This window comes from Podarcis bocagei (genome assembly GCF_964188305.1).
Source record: "Podarcis bocagei genome assembly, chromosome: 3".
In the NCBI taxonomy this organism is placed as follows: domain Eukaryota; kingdom Metazoa; phylum Chordata; class Lepidosauria; order Squamata; family Lacertidae; genus Podarcis; species Podarcis bocagei.
In genome coordinates, this window is record NC_138127.1 from 59,938,202 (window position 1) to 59,956,538 (window position 18,337).

At 42.9% G+C, this 18,337-nt stretch overlaps 1 protein-coding gene across 2 annotated transcripts in view; it reads left to right on the plus strand.

The window, feature by feature from the left end:
* The window catches only part of SMOC2 (SPARC related modular calcium binding 2), a 134,433-nt gene that overhangs the window by 55,132 nt on the left and 60,964 nt on the right, over positions 1–18,337 (plus strand). Inside the window, exons 1-4 of one of the 2 annotated variants that reach the window (XM_081188271.1) lie at positions 3,989–4,395; positions 7,079–7,185; positions 7,941–8,040; positions 12,022–12,069. In XM_081188271.1, the coding sequence (XP_081044397.1) occupies positions 4,158–4,395; positions 7,079–7,185; positions 7,941–8,040; positions 12,022–12,069 (493 nt within the window). In that variant the 5' untranslated portion in view covers positions 3,989–4,157. Of the gene's footprint in view, positions 1–3,988; positions 4,396–7,078; positions 7,186–7,940; positions 8,041–12,021; positions 12,070–18,337 lie in introns of those variants that run through there. The other variant, XM_081188270.1, reaches the window with a different exon arrangement.

An 18,337-nucleotide genomic window follows, 5' to 3' on the forward strand; every position in this document is an offset into this window, starting at 1 on the left:
TCCTTCAGGGGCAGCATACCCACCCACAGCACCACCATCTTATCAGGATTCAGCCTCAGTTTATTCGCCTCCATCAAGCCTCATACTACTTCCAGTCACCAGTCCAACACCTGCACAGACTCTATTGTTTTAGAGGGAATTGTGACCCCATCACAAAGCAGAGAGGAATAAACAGAAGGAACCGTGGCTTTCAAGCAGAATTAGAAAAAGCAACAGTCAAACCTCACCAGAATTTATGCTGGTGCCGAAAGAAGGCGAAAAATATTTTCTCACCGAGCAAGATTCCAGTGGAGCATTCCTTATTTTATCACAAAGATTTAGTAAATATCTAAATTGCTGAGTGGTTGCAAATGGGAATTGCTCAGAGGTAGGCTCTGTTTAGGTGCCAATGGAAGAACACTCCAACTTAGATAACTTTGTCTCTTTGCAGAGATCCAGAATGCAGCATTTTGCTTTTTTAAAAGAGGTAGAAATGGTCTGCTGCTTCTAGCACTACACACCAGCCCTTCTGTGTATGCATGTGTGTGGAAATGCTGTATATGTGAGTGCTGAACACCCCTAGTTTTGATATATGAACGTTTTGGGGTTGTGTGTGTGTTTTAAAATAGCACCTGAAAGTCTAAGGCCAAACTTAACCTCTCTGTAGATGTATAGCTGTTCTTTCCTCATTAGGAGTTCCCTTGCATGTTCAGTGAGTGTACATGAAAGGGGTGTGTGATTGTTCCCGCTGAGCGTGACACCCCACCTGGTGGCCATTTGTTCATTTTTAGTGAGAGAAGGCCTTACTCAGATATAGAAGACATATACTTCCAGTTCTGCCGTTCTGCCAAAGGTATGAGGGCATGGATAGGCATATTTGTCAAGTTCATTTCCTCTCATTTAGCTTTTCATTGCTCCAGGTCTAGTTCTTCACATTTACACATCAGTTTGCTTGCTTGCTTGCTTTCATTCAAATAAAATCCTTATAAAAATTGATCAGTCTTTCAGTGTGAATTTTTCCTAACAGACACATTTTTGTATGCAATTGTGCTTAATGCACATATTTTTGTAAAGCAATTTCCTGTGAGATGAGTTTTGGTAAGTTATTTTCATTAATATATGCATCTTTATGCATAGTTTACCCCATTGCCTGCATTTTCGCGCACATTACTTGACCGAAAAACAGCATTGCAAAATTCAGAAAAGTGCACATTTTTCATATTATGGCTATATTTTAATCTGCATAATGTTACAGAAAGTGTGAATTAGGCAGGTTCATATTGAAATGCAAACTGAATCAAATTTATTTCCCATCCGCGGAAGAGGGGTGTTGCTAGTGGGTGCATCTGCATTTGGAAATGGCTAAGAGGCAAAATCCTATTTCCCCCTTATATTCAATGAACACATCAGAGGGTCCATATGAACACTTCTATGAATGTCTCTCTTGCTCAGTTTCTCATTGAGAAAATCAATCCAACAATTCAGGTGTATTGCTTAAAACCACCAATCATCATAATATAAAGTAAAATGAGGGAGGCAGGAAGGAGAGAATAAACACAACAAAAGCCAATAGTCACCACAAATCAACAAAGCAGGGGGAGGAATATATATAATAGAACAAATGTTATGAAAAATAAAACAGAATTAAGCATAATCAATACAAAGTGACTAAATAAAAGCTGGTAGTTGACTAGCAAAAGTCCGTCTCAGCCAGTAATTTGCTGAGGTTTAAATTTCCATCATATCTGTTTTTAATTTTAGCTTGCAGGTAACTTTTGGTCAGTATGAAACTTGCAAAAATAAAATTGAGATAGCTGAAACAACCAATCAAGCTTTTATATCAGTATATTTTACCTTGTAAAAATTGGCTCATCCCTTGGCTAGTGCCATTTAAAATTGGCTACTCTTCCCAGTGTCTTAATATCCCTGTTAAAAAGCAGGAAGTCTGTGTTTTGACACATTGAGGAATGGGTAAAGAATTTCCACAGGTCAGCAAGCTAGTTCTCGCTAATGTCAGCTAACAAGTGAACCGGTGTACTTTAAATCCACAAGGGCACTAAGGTAAGCTGCCCCACCCCCAAGACCTGAATTTTTGTGTGAGCATCGTATGTGGATGGTGAAATGTACTTTGAAGAACAGACCACTGAATGCTGAAAGGTTGGTGCTGTCATTTATGGATCACCTTGCCAGGCTTGTTGCATCCTTCACATTTTGCAACTGCCTGTCTTTTAAAATATGGAAATGGCTCAGCAGTGTGGGGGAGCATCTCTATAAAATTATCTATTTATTATTACATTTATACCTCACCTTTACTCAAGAGACCATTAGCCATGATGGCTGATTGGAACTGGAGGGCCACAGGTCCCTTATCCCTGGTTAAACTGGTATAAAACCAACTTAAAGCTTGTGCGGATGCTTCCACAAGAAGTCACTGAAATTTGGCATTCTGAAAACTGGGGCGGCAGGGGGCAGGGGGAGGAGGAGAAGCCAGAAAACGGAAACATCCATATAAAGTGGGTGAGTGGGTGCAGAGGGAAATCTTAGAAGTATCCAAATTATGTGACTTAATATTAGTCCCATCTGTTCAAATCTTTACAGATTTAAGAAAGTCTCTACGTTTGGTTCAAGAACAGCTAAGCGTCTGTGGCTTGCCCTTAGGGTATATTTTACTTCAAACATTTCACTTTAATCACTTTCTAAGTAGTCTTTTCTCAGTGATAAGTATTATTTTGATCTGTTGAGTAGGAATTTCTGTTTATAAAATAGAAAGATAGATAACTGCAGAAATGAGTATAATATCTTGTACATGAATACTCACTGGCCTAGAGAAAACAGAGTAAGCTTGCTTTGCCCCATTTAAATGGGGCCTGGCCTGTATGGAATTTTCTTGCTGAGGGGAAAAATACCGATCTTTGAAACAAGTCCATTTGTAAAAACATGTATATTCACCTTTGCCATTCAATGAGATACCTAGGATTAAATGCACAAATCCAACCAGACTGTGACAACAACAACAACAACAACAACAACAACAACAACAACAACAACAACAACAACTTCTTATTATTTATACCATGCCCATCTGGCTGGGTTTTCCCAGCCACTCTGGGCGGCTCCCAACAGAATATTAAAAACACAATAAAACAGCAAACATTAAAAACTTCCCTAAACAGGGCTACCTTCAGATGTCTTCTAAAAGTCAGATTGTTGTCTATTTCCTTGACATTTGATGGGAGGGCGTTCCACAGGGCAGGCGCCACTACTGAGAAGGTCCTCTGCCTGGTTCCCTGTAGCTTCACTTCTTGCAGTGAGGGAACCGCCAGAAGGCCCTCGGAGGTAGACCTCACTGTAAAGCTAAGGCATATGATCCAGCTCACAATTGGTTCATGAAGAGGACAAGATGTGGAACTTTCCATAAAACTAAATGTGAGGAAATCTGATGAACCTTTAATATACACCTGCGTTTGAAAACCAGTGCCCTAAACTATGACTAGGAAAGTTATGGTCCTCTAGCTGTTGTTGGACTCCAACTCCCATCATCCCCAGGCGACATGGCCAATGGTCACCAATGGTGGGAACTGTTGTACGACAGCATCTGGAGGGCCACAAGTTCTCCACCCCTGCCCTAAACAGGCAGAAGAGCAACGTTGAAACATTCTTTGTTTTGAGGTAGAAACACACACTTCAGCTCCATGACAGTAGGAGGCCGCTTCCTGTGTGAAATATACTCAGGGTTGAGTGTTGATTTTATGCTCTTTATTTCAGCTCATGGTAAACAGTGAGTGAGTGTTTCCCCCCGAAACCTCTGACTATATATACATTATTTACACAATGAGTCCCATATGATTGACTGTTCCTGCAGGCCAATCAGGTTGTTGATTCACTTCCTCCTGGAGCTGGATTGGGTGGCTCCTGCAGACCAGCTTGCTGCCTTCTAGGATCCTACCTGCCTATTGTTCTAGGATCCAAGTTCAGTACATAACACTGTGCTTGAATAATTCCAGAAACATTAGACTGCAGGTGTCATGTTCCATCAGATTTAACTTTCTGTAAACTCCTGGAATATTAGATAGACTGCAAAGAAGGATGTTTCAGTCAGAAGAAATCTGTAGGAATTCATCTCTCTGGCACCCTTCAGTGATAATTCCAATATAAGAACTGATTTATATCAGCCTTGTATGAGAGAGCTTGGATGCAATCCTTCACACATTCTTTGGGAGAATAGGCGCAATGCATCTCAGTGGGGCTTGCTCCTGACAAAGTGCGTTGAGGATTGGAGCCCTCGCGTCCTGGAATTTAGATCACTTCTCCTTTTGACATGCAAACCACATGCTGCACTAAAAATGAAGACAGAAGTCCACCAAAGGAGAGATTTATTTTCAGTTGAAACACTCTCTCCATTAAAACCACATGCTAGTAAGTAACATATAAGCAAACTTATAAGCTTAGGATAAGGCGTACGGTATGAAAGCTGGGCAAAGCAGTTGTATTTTAATTCTTACTTTTTAAAACATTGGCAGTTGACTACCACAGCAGAGCCCAACTACAGCAAGAGCCTTTGGTATGAATTTAAGAAACTGGCCTTTATAGGAAAAAAGTGTCTCATGGCACCTTAAAGATGAATGGATTTATTGTGGCAGATGCTTTGATGGACGAGGGCCCACTTCATCATCAGATGCCTCAGATATGAGGGAGTTTTCCTTCCAAAAACCAAAATGTCCTTCTAATGAGAGTAGGAAGTTTCGCTTTTTGGAAAGCAGAAATTTGTCATTAAATGTTGTCCATATTTAAACTGAACTTTTTTTAATTCCCCCAGTGTTGCAGTTTCAAGCACAGGACTGATAAGCCTTTGAACTTCCATATATGCAGTGCTTTTTTTCTGGGGGAATGCAGAGGTACGCATACCCCTAAACATTTTGTGATTCTTTTGTCCATTTACTGTATTTATTTTTCCCAATTTGAGCTCTAAAATGGTGATTTTCTTGAGTCGAAATGAGAGTACCCCTAAACATTTTATTTTTTTAAGAAAAAAAGCACTGCATATATGTGTAAAAAAAAACCCCCCTCCCTCAAGGAGTCTGGGGAGTCCAAGAAAACGAAATGCACTTTTTATTGCAGATATTAATGTTGCAGTTTGAAGTGACTAGATGCACAGTAACTGAGTCCTTTTGGAAGAAAAACATTACCAAGGCAATAGGTTTAATTAAATATTTACTTGCAGAACTACCTTCAAAAACAAAACCATCAAAGACACATAAAAAATATCCATACAATAACTTGAGGTGTCCAGCACAGGCTCAGCATATTAGAAATAACTTTAACGTAATCAGAGCTGATAAACATAGCAGCCTCGCTCTCGCTCCGTCCCTGTCTGTCTGTCTGTGTCTCTTCATTTCCTGCATTCCAGCCCCTTTAGCTTGGAGCTGTTTACCTGGAGAGCTTCATTTACATCCCTACTCCATGGAGCCTCGCCATCTTGAGAGGGTGATGGCTCTTTTCTTTGTTCTCACATGATCTAAGGTTAATCACTCACATGTTAGCTGCTAGAGAACAACAATTAATTAATTATCAACTCAGTTAAAGCTGAGAGAGAGAGAGCTCTTCTTGTTGTACTTTAGCTTCAATGGAATATACCAGTTAAACCCTTTCACCAATACAGATAGACATTCCCATTTTAGTGTCAATTAAACCAATTATACTCAACAGTTTTAACAGCAGCAAGTATTGAAAGAAAACACCTAGTCCCTTTGGGGCAGGGGTGGGGGTGGTGGAGAATGATGGGGTAAGGATTTCAGGATAGGCTTCATAGGATTTCAAAGTAAGTTGAACTGTGAATCCAGGGGAGCAGGGAACTCATCACAGAATCAGATATTTTTACAGCATTAATTAAGTATGTATGCTAGTTAATGAATCCATTTGCTTTCTACTTGGTGTTCAAATCTTATATTCATAATGGACTTTAATAGTTCAGTACTTAATTACAGTAACAGGAATTGGCTATAGAAGTCTTTACAGTATTAAATATGATGCTTGCAAAAGTGCATAGTTTTTTTCTTTCCTTTTGGGCAAATTCCTGTGGTCCTGGTGCTGGTAAAGTCAACTATTTTCCTGGAAGACTGGAAATACAGCTTTGATTTTTCATGCCTAGATCAAAATTCAGGAATTCTGCTGTCCTTCTGATGACATCATCAGGAGCACACCATGGTTCCCTAATCCTTCCCCCACTCCATGCCTAAGTACTGCCCTTTCTGATTACCATATTTCTTTGTCATTTTCCCAGTCTAGTGGCAGTTACAGAAGTAGCAACAGCAGAAGTACTGAAAGGCCACAGCCATTTTTCTCCTTTTCCTTCTTTCTGGAATCTTAGTGTCTCAGTGACCCTGGAAGATGTAGAAAACTGCATTTGCCAGTGTCTCTGGCATCTGGGGGGGTGTGGGAGGCATTTTATAGCTCCTTCTCTGCTGCTACTCTTGTTGCAGTTTCCATGGTCAGAACAGATATGTGAATAGGGGACAGAGAATCAAGGTCAGGGGGTTCTTTTCTGGCTAAGATTAAGACCCAAGCCAGAGAATAACTTAATGGGTGAGGGGGACCGCTGCTTGATTCAATATATGCTTGAGCATTACAAGATGAACACATTTCTATTTCAAACCCCCCTCCAAATGTATGAAACATGGTATGACAGAGAAATATTAACCAGAAATGAGATATGTGTTGTTGTTTTTTCAAGCAAGCTATATTTCAGAGGCATAGTTATATTCAGTACCGGGGGGGAAAGGCCTTCTGGTACATTAAGGCCGATCAGACAGCATGTGTGGCTGTTGTTATTGCAAAAATGGAGCAAGGATCCATACAATTTTGCAAAGTATACTTCATGGTCATCTGGATCAGAGGATGAGTATTATATTCCTTTTGGGTGTTTCCTCAATTTTCCTGGCTGAAGACTTGCTCTGAATATTCAAGGAGAAAACTGACAACCCAAAGGAAGCTGTGCAGAGCCAGCCTATGGATTCGGTATCACTCACACCTATTCTATTTTATGGTATTCTGATGTACAGAGGCACTAACGTTGTATTGGTTCCCCCCTCCCTTTCTTTAGATCTTTCAAGATGTGTGGCGGAGAGGAAGTACACTCAGGAACAAGCACGCAAGGAGTTCCAGCAAGTGTTTATTCCAGAATGCAACGATGATGGCACTTACAGCCAGGTTGGCCGAAAACTCTTGACTCTTTATCTGGCATGTCTATCAATTCAGATTTATGTCTGTTGCATTTGGTTGCAATACCTCATTTTTCTGACTTAGAGTAACTATGTGTTGGCTCTGATGTCACAATTCATATTTTAAAACATCTAAAAGGAATATATATGCCTTTATAAACTTGGGAAAGTCAGACCTGAACTCTTAGCTTAAGGCCAGTGAACTGTGTTACGTGTGGGTCTCACACTTGACTATAGTCAACAACATTATGAAGCGATATTTCTCCAGCTCTTTCCTGTCCATCTGGGAGAAAGTACATGATTACGCTTTGAAAGTACAGTTAAAGACTAAATGTGTCCTTGTTGATTTCCAAAGTCTGGGGTGTACATCAGGTTTTGCCCCCTCTCAGCTGAGTCCCAGATTGCATCCCATGTCCTACGGGGATGGGGGGTGGTGGAGGTCATTGGCACTAGATAAAACTCTGGGTATTAGGTCTGAAGTGGCTTAGTCATGCTGGCCACATGACCCGGAAAAACTTCTGCGGACAAACGCCAGCTCCCTTGGCCTGTAAAGCGAGATGAGCACCACAACCCCAGAGTCGTTCGCGACTGGACTTAATTGTCAGGGGTCCCTTTACCTTAAATGGTAATATAGAGGATTATGGCAGAGTATAGTAGCTAATTGATAAAACTGTTTTTAATGTAAATTTGAAACGCTAAACTGTGCATGTTCTGTTACATATACTTTGTGTTGTTTTCTGATAGGTTCAGTGCCACAGCTACACAGGCTACTGTTGGTGTGTCACTTCCAATGGTCGTCCCATCAGTGGTACAGCCGTGGCACATAAAACTCCACGTTGCCCAGGTAAAAACATATATCATGTTTTAAAGAATCAGTTCAGCTTTTTATTTGACTGTTTTAATCCTGCTATAAACATATCATTTACCGGGAAAGAAAAGATCCTACATCTGGTGCAGTAATGGAAATTTCCTACACTCATAGATAGACATTTCAGCTTTCCTGAAAAGCTCAACTAATTCTCTGTTAAGGTTGGCTTTTAAGCCTCACACTGGATTAGATGATTTTTCTTCCTTCTTGGATTCCATGTGGTTTGGTTTCCCATCATTTGAGTGGAGTTATGAACTTTGGATTTGGATGAACCTCATGTCCCAACGTAATAGCCAACAGTACTTCAAACAGCAATCTAACTCCCTATTGAAGTCAGTAAAAGAAGACTGTAGTTTTATAGATCTTCCTTGCAAAACTTAAATGACCTCAGACCGATATTTAGGTCAGGCCCACATGGGATCAAATTCAATCCCAAATTCAACCCACCGTTCAGTCCGCAGTCTTGCAAGCCAAACAGCCAATTCCATATTTCACCTCTGAGTCCTAAGATTCCCCAAACACCACTTTATGGGGGCATTTGGAGATCCAACACAGTGTCAAGGTTTAAGAAGGTTGAAGGTGGCCCTACAAAGAAACCTGCATTTCTTTCCCCCCACTGTCCCACCTCACTTTCCCCCACTCTTGCCTATGGTAGCTTCTGGGGCTAGATATCTGAAAACTGGGGCAATGAACATCTCTGAATGAGAGGCATGTTCCATTGATGCTGAAAGAGGTGGTGGTACATGCCTTATGGAAAAACCTATTGATGGGTCACTTAGATTTGGATGATTATCATCCAAGCAGAATCAAATACTGCTCCCTCCCCCAAGTGGCTAGTGACTAGTCAACTCCAGGCTTTCTTTGATTTTACTGATTATCAAGATCCCTTCTAGTTTGGTTTTGGCTTTTTGGGGGGCGGGGGGGGGGCAGAAACTGCCTTGGTTACTCTAGTAGATAATTTGCCTAGAATTGCCTTTTGATATGCAAATAAAATTGGTTCCCAGATCTTAGCCCCCGCCTCTCACAAAGAGAATAATTGTCAGATCAATGGGCTCAGGGTCTGTGGGCAACAGTGATAAAAAACACATGTGGATGAAGGTGTTCCAATAAATCCAGTGCATTTTAAAATCCTTAAGTGGGCACGATCTAGTCAAAGTTCACCCCTTTTAACTGTGGAGAGCATTGAACTTCTGAGTTAACTCAAAGCCTTGAGGCTTCACAAAAACCTCAAACTGATGGGTTTACTATTGGATGCTTTACGGAACATAATTCAGTCTGTTTTATATTTATATTTGGTCATCCATGATACTTACTTGGGTGGTAGGGTGGATATATCAAATTAGTGTTGAAGCTCATCCCCCCCCCCTCGGCTCCCTTTGTGTTTCTTGCACAAAACATGGACATGATCCATGTTTAAAAATAAGCTTTATTTGTGTAATATTAATTTAAAATTCATTACATTATGGAGTTGGGGAAAACATCCTATATTCTTCCTCTGCAAGGGTCCTAGAAGATGAATTAATTACTTGGTTTGGTGTGATACAATAGACTGTAGGTGGAATTCAACATTGCTGAACAATCCCTCCTCTCCCCCTACCACTATTCTAAGGGTTCTCCCCTAGTTTGAACCAATTTCAGTGCACCTGGATCATGGGGGGGGGCGGAAACCCATCGCACAGGTGGAAGACCTCATGCTGGGTTTGCACTAATAGGACTCATTAGGTAGAGATGCCATATTTCAAAAAGTGAAAATCTGGACAGAAAAGTTGTTGAGCTTGCAAAATCGCAAATAAATTGGACGTTTTTGAGCTATTTTTTGAGGGAAATCAGCAAAAATAGCTTTGCAGACATTGGTTCATAGAATCATAGAATCATAGAATCCTAGAGTTGGAAGAGACCACAAGGGCCATTGAGTCCAACCCCCTGCCAAGCAGGAAACACCATCAGAGCACTCCTGACATATGGTTGCCAAGCCTCTGCTTAAAGACCTCCAAAGAAGGAGACTCCACCACACTCCTTGGCAGCAAATTCCACTGTTGAACAGCTCTTACTGTCAGGAAGTTCTTCCTAATGTTTAGGTGGAATCTTCTTTCTTGTAGTTTGGATCCATTGCTCCGTGTCCGCTTCTCTGGAGCAGCAGAAAACAACCTTTCTCCCTCCTCTATGTGACATCCTTTTACATATTTGAACATGGCTATCATATCACCCCTTAACCTCCTCTTCTCCAGGCTAAACATGCCCAGCTCCCTTAGCCGTTCCTCATAAGGCATCATTTCCAGGCCTTTGACCATTTTGGTTGCCCTCCTCTGGACACGTTCCAGTTTGTCAGTGTCCTTCTTGAATTGTGGTGCCCAGAACTGGACACAGTACTCCAGGTGAGGTCTGACCAGGTGAGGTTGCCATACATCCGGATTATCCCTGATAAACTGCCTGGACACTGCTTTTGGCTGCAGTATTTCGGGTATATCCAGGAAATTCTGGACACAGGGCAACCCTACATAAGGTGAATCCTGCTTTCAGTTCTCATACATTTTGTTCCTTCAGCGGGTTTTTCATGGCCTTGGATGTACCCCTAGAAATTGCCTGTAGCTAAACTACACACCTTGTTGGCATTCCCCCTGAATCCTCACTAGATTCACTCACGTCTATCTGCATTATGCCACCCACTGAACTCTTTCAACACTGTTCTTGCAGATTAACTGAAATCCCAGTTATTTGTTATCTAACTCATTGCCTTCCACATGAGCTCACGTAGGTCACAGTGTAACTCTATGGGTGCAACATTCCTGTGCATCTGAACTCCTTGTTATCTGCATGTTCCCACTGCTTCCTGGACAAGGCTGTTTGGATAAATGAGGCTATGCTGTGTTTGCTAGAATTGATCCACCTTTGAAAAACAGTTAGGCTACCAATATTAAAATCAACTTTGCACACCCCAGTCTTAGACGATGGGCGCTAAGCATTATTACAGTTCACAGGTTCTCCAGTGCTCCCCCTGCCCCCATTAGTCTACTATTGTAAGAAAATCAGTCAACTTGAGAGGTACAGAGTAATCAAATGTGCTCTCCTGGCAGCATAAAGACAGCATAAAGATAAATACCCCCATCCCCCACAAACTGTCTGCTGAAAAGTACCAGATGCAACACAGACATTTTTACTGCTCCCTAAGTCAAGATATCAACATTTAGGGAACTGAAAGAAATTCCAGAGCCACTGAGCCCTTGGGAGACGGAACGGAAATTTAGAAACAGGTGTTAAATGGTTGCAGGAAAACGTGATGTATGTACACCCTGTTGTTAGCTAACGTTTCCCCTGAAGTTGTGTGCAAAAATCTTTGCTTCTGCATAGTTTTTTCCTCATGCGCTTAGCACTATAGGAGTTGTGGACAGCATCCTATAAGTGCTTCACAGAATCATTTGTTTTGCTTTCCCTCCTCAGTTCTTATATATTACCACAACCTTGCCAAAGTTGCCAACTCGCTCTCCTTGGGGCAGATTGACAGTGTGCATTTTGCAAACACATGGCTTCCCACAAGAATTCTGGGAACTGTGTTTTGCTAAGAGTGCTGGGAATGGTAGCTGTGCGAGGGGAAAGCTCTAGGTCCCAGGATTCTTTGAAGGAAGTCATGTCCTTTAGAAGTGTGCTGACTGTGATTTAAAAATATAAGGTGGAAATCAATGGTCATGCTATGATGAATGCTCTGTCTGCACAAGTATTTCAGCTTGCCAGACAGAATGATCTCCCACTCCTCCCCCATGCACTGTTCTGGGGGAGTCAGTTTTGGGAGCGTGAGGGAAGAGGGTGGGAAGCATCATTGTGCAAATGGCAATCTTTGCACAGAGCTTCCACTGGCGGGGCTTGTTAAATGAATCCCACCCACTGTGTGGATCTGCTCTTGATCACACATCTGCTTTCCCCTCCTCTAATTCACCTTTCCCCCCTTCTCCAACCTTTTAGGTTCCCTAAATGAGAAGCTGCCACAACGTGAAGGTACAGGAAAAACAGGTAAATATCTTATAATGAAATAGGGAATTTCCTCTCCATTGACTATGGACATGTCTTTTGCCTGATAGAAGCCGCACAGGATAAGCCTGGGCACAGAGATGATTCTGTGAGATCCGACACCATTCATTCCTAGAAAATTAAGCAGCCATTGCTTTAATGATAGGTCTGCACCAACTGCTTTTCTCTGGATATATCTCCACTGCACGCAGGGAACAATTGGCACAGTCTGCCCTGATTAAGGTGTTATACATTTGCCTGCAATGTTTTTTGCCATGTCTAGTTAAACATGACAAAGACATGTTTCGCTTGATATGGCAGGCTCAGGGCTTACTTGTATGTTCCCCCACTTTATCCTTACAACAACCCTGTGAGGTAGGTTAGGACAGGATAGGAGATAATACCGGGCTGAATATTACCCAGTGAGCTTGATGGATTGGTGGCGATTTGACCCTGGGTCTCCCTAGTTCAATGCCAAGACTCTAACCAGCCTGTTGTTTCAAGCAGCTAACTTGATTTAGTTTTGGGTGTAAACCTGCTGGCAAGTAGAGGCCACATCCTGGTGGATTTCCGTAGATATAAATCTCCTGAAAAATATTCCTGCCTGACATTCTAAACAGCAAGCTGGAGCACATTCCTGTGGGGTAATCTACTGCAAATAAAAATAAGGTTGGATGCCTACGGACAAGCAGATGTATTAACGTTATCTTAGCAGTATTCATATTTTTGCTTTCACTCAGCCTGGAACGGAAGAGTCCCAGAGCTATCGAACATTATTGCCCTGAGATGACTGTCACATTTCCCCACAACCTTGAAGCACAGTTGTCCTGTGACTATCTAAGGGATGTAGCAAAGATTCACACATTTGAATATAAAGCTACAAGCATTTGAGCAAAAGTGAGCACCCTGCCTGAATGTTTGTGAGCATGATTGAGGCAAGCAGGACCTGTGCTAGCCATGTCCTGTGACTGCCGCTGCTTCTTCCCCCTGCCTCAAGGCGCAGTAAATTATTTCACGCCTTGGAGAGAGATATCCCACCTGGGACGAGACTTTGTGAACATTCCCTGATCTTCTTGTTCTAATTGGACATTCAGAAAAGTACTCAAGCCTTTCAGGGCAGGCAACAGAATGCTCACACGTGTCCCTATGCAGCCACATATAGGGGCATCCTAAATGCTTCCAGACAACAGGATTAGTTACCTAATGAGGTAGTTAAAAAATGCATTATCCTCTACTTTCATATTTCCCCTTTGTGGACTTCCATTGTGTACTCTGACATTTCATCCTTTGGAATTATTTATTTGTTACATCCAAACTAATTATTTCAGTTCTAGACACCTGGAACTACCGTATTTTGCGCCCCATAAGACGCTCCGGCCCATAAGACGCACCTAGTTTTTTGGGGGGGAAATAAAGGGAAAAAATTATTTCCCCCCCAGGCGCGGGGCAGGGGCAGCCCGAGCTTCCCCCGACCCCAGCCCGCAAACAGGCAGCTCTCTGCAAGCCGTGGGAGCCCAGCGGTGGTTCCCGCTGCTTGCGGAGAGATCCGCGAAGCCTGCGCGCGCTGGGATCAGCGCGGGCAGGCTTCGGGATGCCTGCAACTCTCCCCAAGCAGCGGGACCGTTCCCGCTGCTTGCGGAGAGATCCGCGAAGCCTGCAGGCGCTGGGATCAGCGCGGGCAGGCTTCGGGATGCCTGCAACTCTCCCCAAGCAGCGGGAACGTTCCCGCTGCTTGCGGAGAGATCCGCGAAGCCTGCAGGCGCTGGGATCAGCGCGCGCAGGCTTCGGGATGCCTGCAACTCTCCCCAAGCAGCGGGAACGTTCCCGCTGCTTGCGGAGAGATCCGCGAAGCCTGCAGGCGCTGGGATCAGCGCGGGCAGGCTTCGGGATGCCTGCAACTCTCCCCAAGCAGCGGGAACGTTCCCGCTGCTTGCGGAGAGATCCGCGAAGCCTGCAGGCGCTGGGATCAGCGCGCGCAGGCTTCGGGATGCCGGCAACTCTCCCCAAGCAGCGGGAGCGTTCCCGCTGCTTGAGGAGAGATCCGCGAAGCCTGCAGGCGCTGGGATCAGCGCGCGCAGGCTTCGGGATGCCGGCAACTCTCCCCAAGCAGCGGGAGCATTCCCGCTGCTTGGGGAGAGGTCCGCGAAGCCTGGAGAGCGAGAGGGGTCGGTGCGCACCTACCGCTCTCGCTCTCCAGGCTTCAGCGAAAGCCTGCATTCGCCCCATAAGACGCACCCACATTTCCCTTTCATTTTTGGAGGGGGAAAAGTGCGTCTTATAGGGCGAAAAATACGGTAGTCATGTATAAGTGACATATGACCATATTCCCAGGGCTTCCCCCCCCAACCAGAACTTGCTGGAACTCAGTTCCTGCACCTCTCAGGTGGGAGCCACTGAAATTATAAGACAACAAGGGAGGAATTCATGGTGAGTTCCGACACCTCTTTTTCTAAAAAAAACAGCACTCCATATTCCTGTCTAAGTTACTGGCCTCAGCCATCATTTCAGTAGAGCAGCCCAAATAAGTATTGCTATGCAAATGGGAATGGAAAGCTGTGGATTTTCCTCCTTGAACTAAGACAATTGTTTCTAATTCATCTGAGATAAAACCTTTTCTACTTTCAAAATATCAATTGTATCAAAAGTAGATTCTCCATTAAATTGTTGCATTGCTGTGTTGTTTTTAAAAAAGTCTCTATTAACTCTCATCCTAGTGTATCAGACCATTCTGCATCTTTTTGTAAGGCCAATTTTGGTTTAGGATCAAAATGTCAGTGCCATTATTTTATCCATCACTGTGGCAACTGAGGTTAAATTCTCTTACAATGAGTTATTGTAATGATTTAAACTGATGGATCATATTCAGAGCCAAGCAGTTGCTGTTATTATTAATGATATATCCTTATAGCTTTTTATGTGCTGGTGCTAAAATCATTCATATGTCTGGACCAGTTTACCTCCCATTGTAGTCGGTGGCATTAGCGCCAAGATTAATGGTAATGCATATTCAACTATATTTAATATGTGTGGGGTTTTTCCCTCCCTCTAAGTGCCCAAGCTAAGGATATGTGACAGATGGGAAATTATGTAACTATCCTTAATTTATGATCCTGCACAGGATCCTTAGGAATAATTGCCATTTTATGTTTTACTCCTATGAAAAGAATCAGTAGCTGTTTAAACTGAGTAATATAAATTATGCATATATTACTCGAGGACAATCTTTCTTTGATACATTTGCCAGGCAAATGCGTAGGCTCCAGGTGTTCATAACTTTCTGAAGAAACTCAATACAGATCATAAATTTTGTTGTTTTGGCACTTTGTGTAGCCAGCATGCGCTGTGCCCATCTTTAAAAGTTTCCTGGATTTTGAGGCTGGGCAGCAATGAATAAGTTTTATCACCTGCCCCCAGCTACAAACAGCGCCTGATATATATGGAACAAAACCAGGTGTGAATCTGGAAACTTTATAAAGCCAACTCCTGCCATGGAGGCCAATCAGCTGCCAGACCCTATTTACCTAAACATGGCAGAATTACTCTTAGGCTTAATACTTCGCAATGTTCACCATTCAAACATCTTGAATGATGTTTAAGGGGTGTCTTGGGATCCCAGTTGCCAGTCAGAGCCAACATGTGTTTTGTATGATCAGCATGTTTTGCCTTGAAAGTTTTTGCAGGGATCAGCTATAGGTATTCCATGTAATGTTATCAGACCTTTAAAAGGCACTCAGTTAAAAAAACCAAACGCTATATTTTTAGTGTCAAACTGAAGTTGGACATAGGATTAGATTATTTTTTTTAATAAGATATTTATTAAGATTTTTTAACACATTGCAATAAAAAATGGAAAAAGAAAAAGAAAAATGCAAAATAAAAACAGATAAAAACACATTAATTTTCCGTTTCTTATTTTCCTTAAGCTTACTTCCCCGGACCTCCTCATACCTCCCTTTTTTGTATTCCACTTAAATTTATTAGTTCAGCAAATCCTTACCATTAAGCTTTTACCCATTTATAGACCTTTTTTCATATTCTCTTAAAGCATTACAGCTAGAAACCACTTAATTTCTATCCAACATCATTCTATCATTCATTAATTTTACAATATTTCTGTAAGTAATCTCTAAATTTCTTCCAATCTTCTTCCACCGGCAGGATTAGAATTAGTATTATTTGCATTTAGGATTTTGTGGGCCTCTTCTCCCAGCAATGTCTTGCACCCCCCCAAAAAAATATCCGCCCTCATCTTAAAGTCCACAAATATAAAACATGATGCTTTGTTGCCTCCATTATAAAAATGTTCATATTCATGTAATTTGTGCATCTGTATTTCATAGAAGCATAGAATTGTAGAGTCGGAAGTGACCCCAAATGTTGTGTAGTCGAACCCCCTGAATGCAGGAATCTTAGCAGGTCAAGGGAGCCTTTTTGTGCATTTCCATGTATGTTTCTTTAGACATCACCAATATACTTTTGTGCATACAACGACCACTCCCCACATCAAATGGAGGGCATTTTTTGTGTGGTTGCGTGCAGCCCCTCCGATCCTACGTGGCTCCCTAAAATACAGCCTGGCTTTGCCCCCTCCCACGCTGGATACCTGGAGGTTCCCGTCTAACCTCAGAGTCATTCTTCCACTAGGGATTCCCCGGTCGAGTGGAGATTCCTTGGAATCACCCAACATCCTCCCCCTTTGGGGTTGGGGGGGGTCTCTGCCTGTCCACACAAATATATGGTTGCATGCCACCGTAATGTCCAAGCAGTGTGAGGTTCCAGGCACTTACACAGAGTTCAGTTTCCTTGGAATGAGGGACAAAGGAGACTGTGGTGTCTTTAGGATATATGGTTGATTTGCACATATATACAACCTGAGTCTATGATGGAGGGGCTTATGGCAGAGAGCCACTTCCTTTGTTACGTTAACCACCCATACTTAGTGGGCCATTGCCAAGAAGCTGGCTTGGCTATTCCAGCTATTGGATCCTTGTTGGATCTAGGAATTGGAAGGGACTTGGGCACACAGCCAACCCGTCCCAAACTCACAACTCTATGAACAGCCAGCAGCAGAACTTGCAGTGCAATGGAGACACTCTCCTGACACCTGGATAGGAATGGGGATGGGGTGAGTCAGCAGCAAGTTGGGGGCCACATGGTTGCACCAGTGAGACTTGCCACTGCCACTCTGGTGCTTCTTCTGGTGCAGCCTCACAACCCCTAACCCAACAGCCACCCCTGCCTAATCCTGTCCAGCAGCAATGATGTCAGGATTTCACCCCACCACATGCACAGCTGAGCAGTTGCCAAGGAAGTTATGCTGGCAGAAGCAACTACATAGGCTGCCAGGGTTTTAGGTGACAATGGGGGTGTTGGACACAGCAAAGAAGGGCAGCAGCTCTCTTAGTGCTAGTCATCTGCTCAGACATGCAGGAGCAGAAGCTGACTAAATTCAAGTTTCTTTCCCTTCACCGACTACTTCATCATTATTATTTTTGGCATTCTTGAAAAAAATCGTGCTCTCTCCGATGAGCATTAATCCTAGCAAACACCTCTGTGATTCTTACCTGAGAAATGTTTGCTGGCAAGCGGAGTCTGTGGGAGATGCCAGTAACTCAGCTAAATATCTAAAACCAGCCATGAAATAATGATTTACGAAGTTGCTTGCATGATGTAAAAAGGCCCTGTGGCACCCTTTTAGGAATTTGATGCAAACAGAAGGGTATTTGTTTCAACAAATTCAAACAAATTTCTCAGCAGCGCAGCCACCGTACACACAAAAAGAGACTAGCTGTCCTCTCTCCAAAAAATCTTGGCTTCCTCTTGTCAGCTTCTTGCCTTTTCTCTCTCGTCTGCCAGATACTGTGTTCCTCTCATTTTGTGCAATATTGCTTGAACATTATGAGAGAAAGTCTCTCTCTCTCTCTCTCTTTCACACACACACACACACACAAACACAACACACACACACACCAGGCTCTTTCTAGACTCTTCAGAGGCAGCTGTTTCCTTGAGAGGTTACTTGAGTTACCCACAAGTTAGCCTCACACAGAATGCTGTCGGTATTCTCATGGCATCTTAATGTTCTTTGGCAGTGGCCACTATTGATGACAGGCCAGTGCAGTTGCAGTGTATACTATTGCTGTACAGGACTGTGACTTGATGATGGCAAGGTTCTGGAGAGACTCACCTGCTCTACACTGGAAAGGCCTTTTAAACATCACTTAGTCAGCTGCATCGGTGCATTCCTTTTGTTTGAGGAACATCATCATCA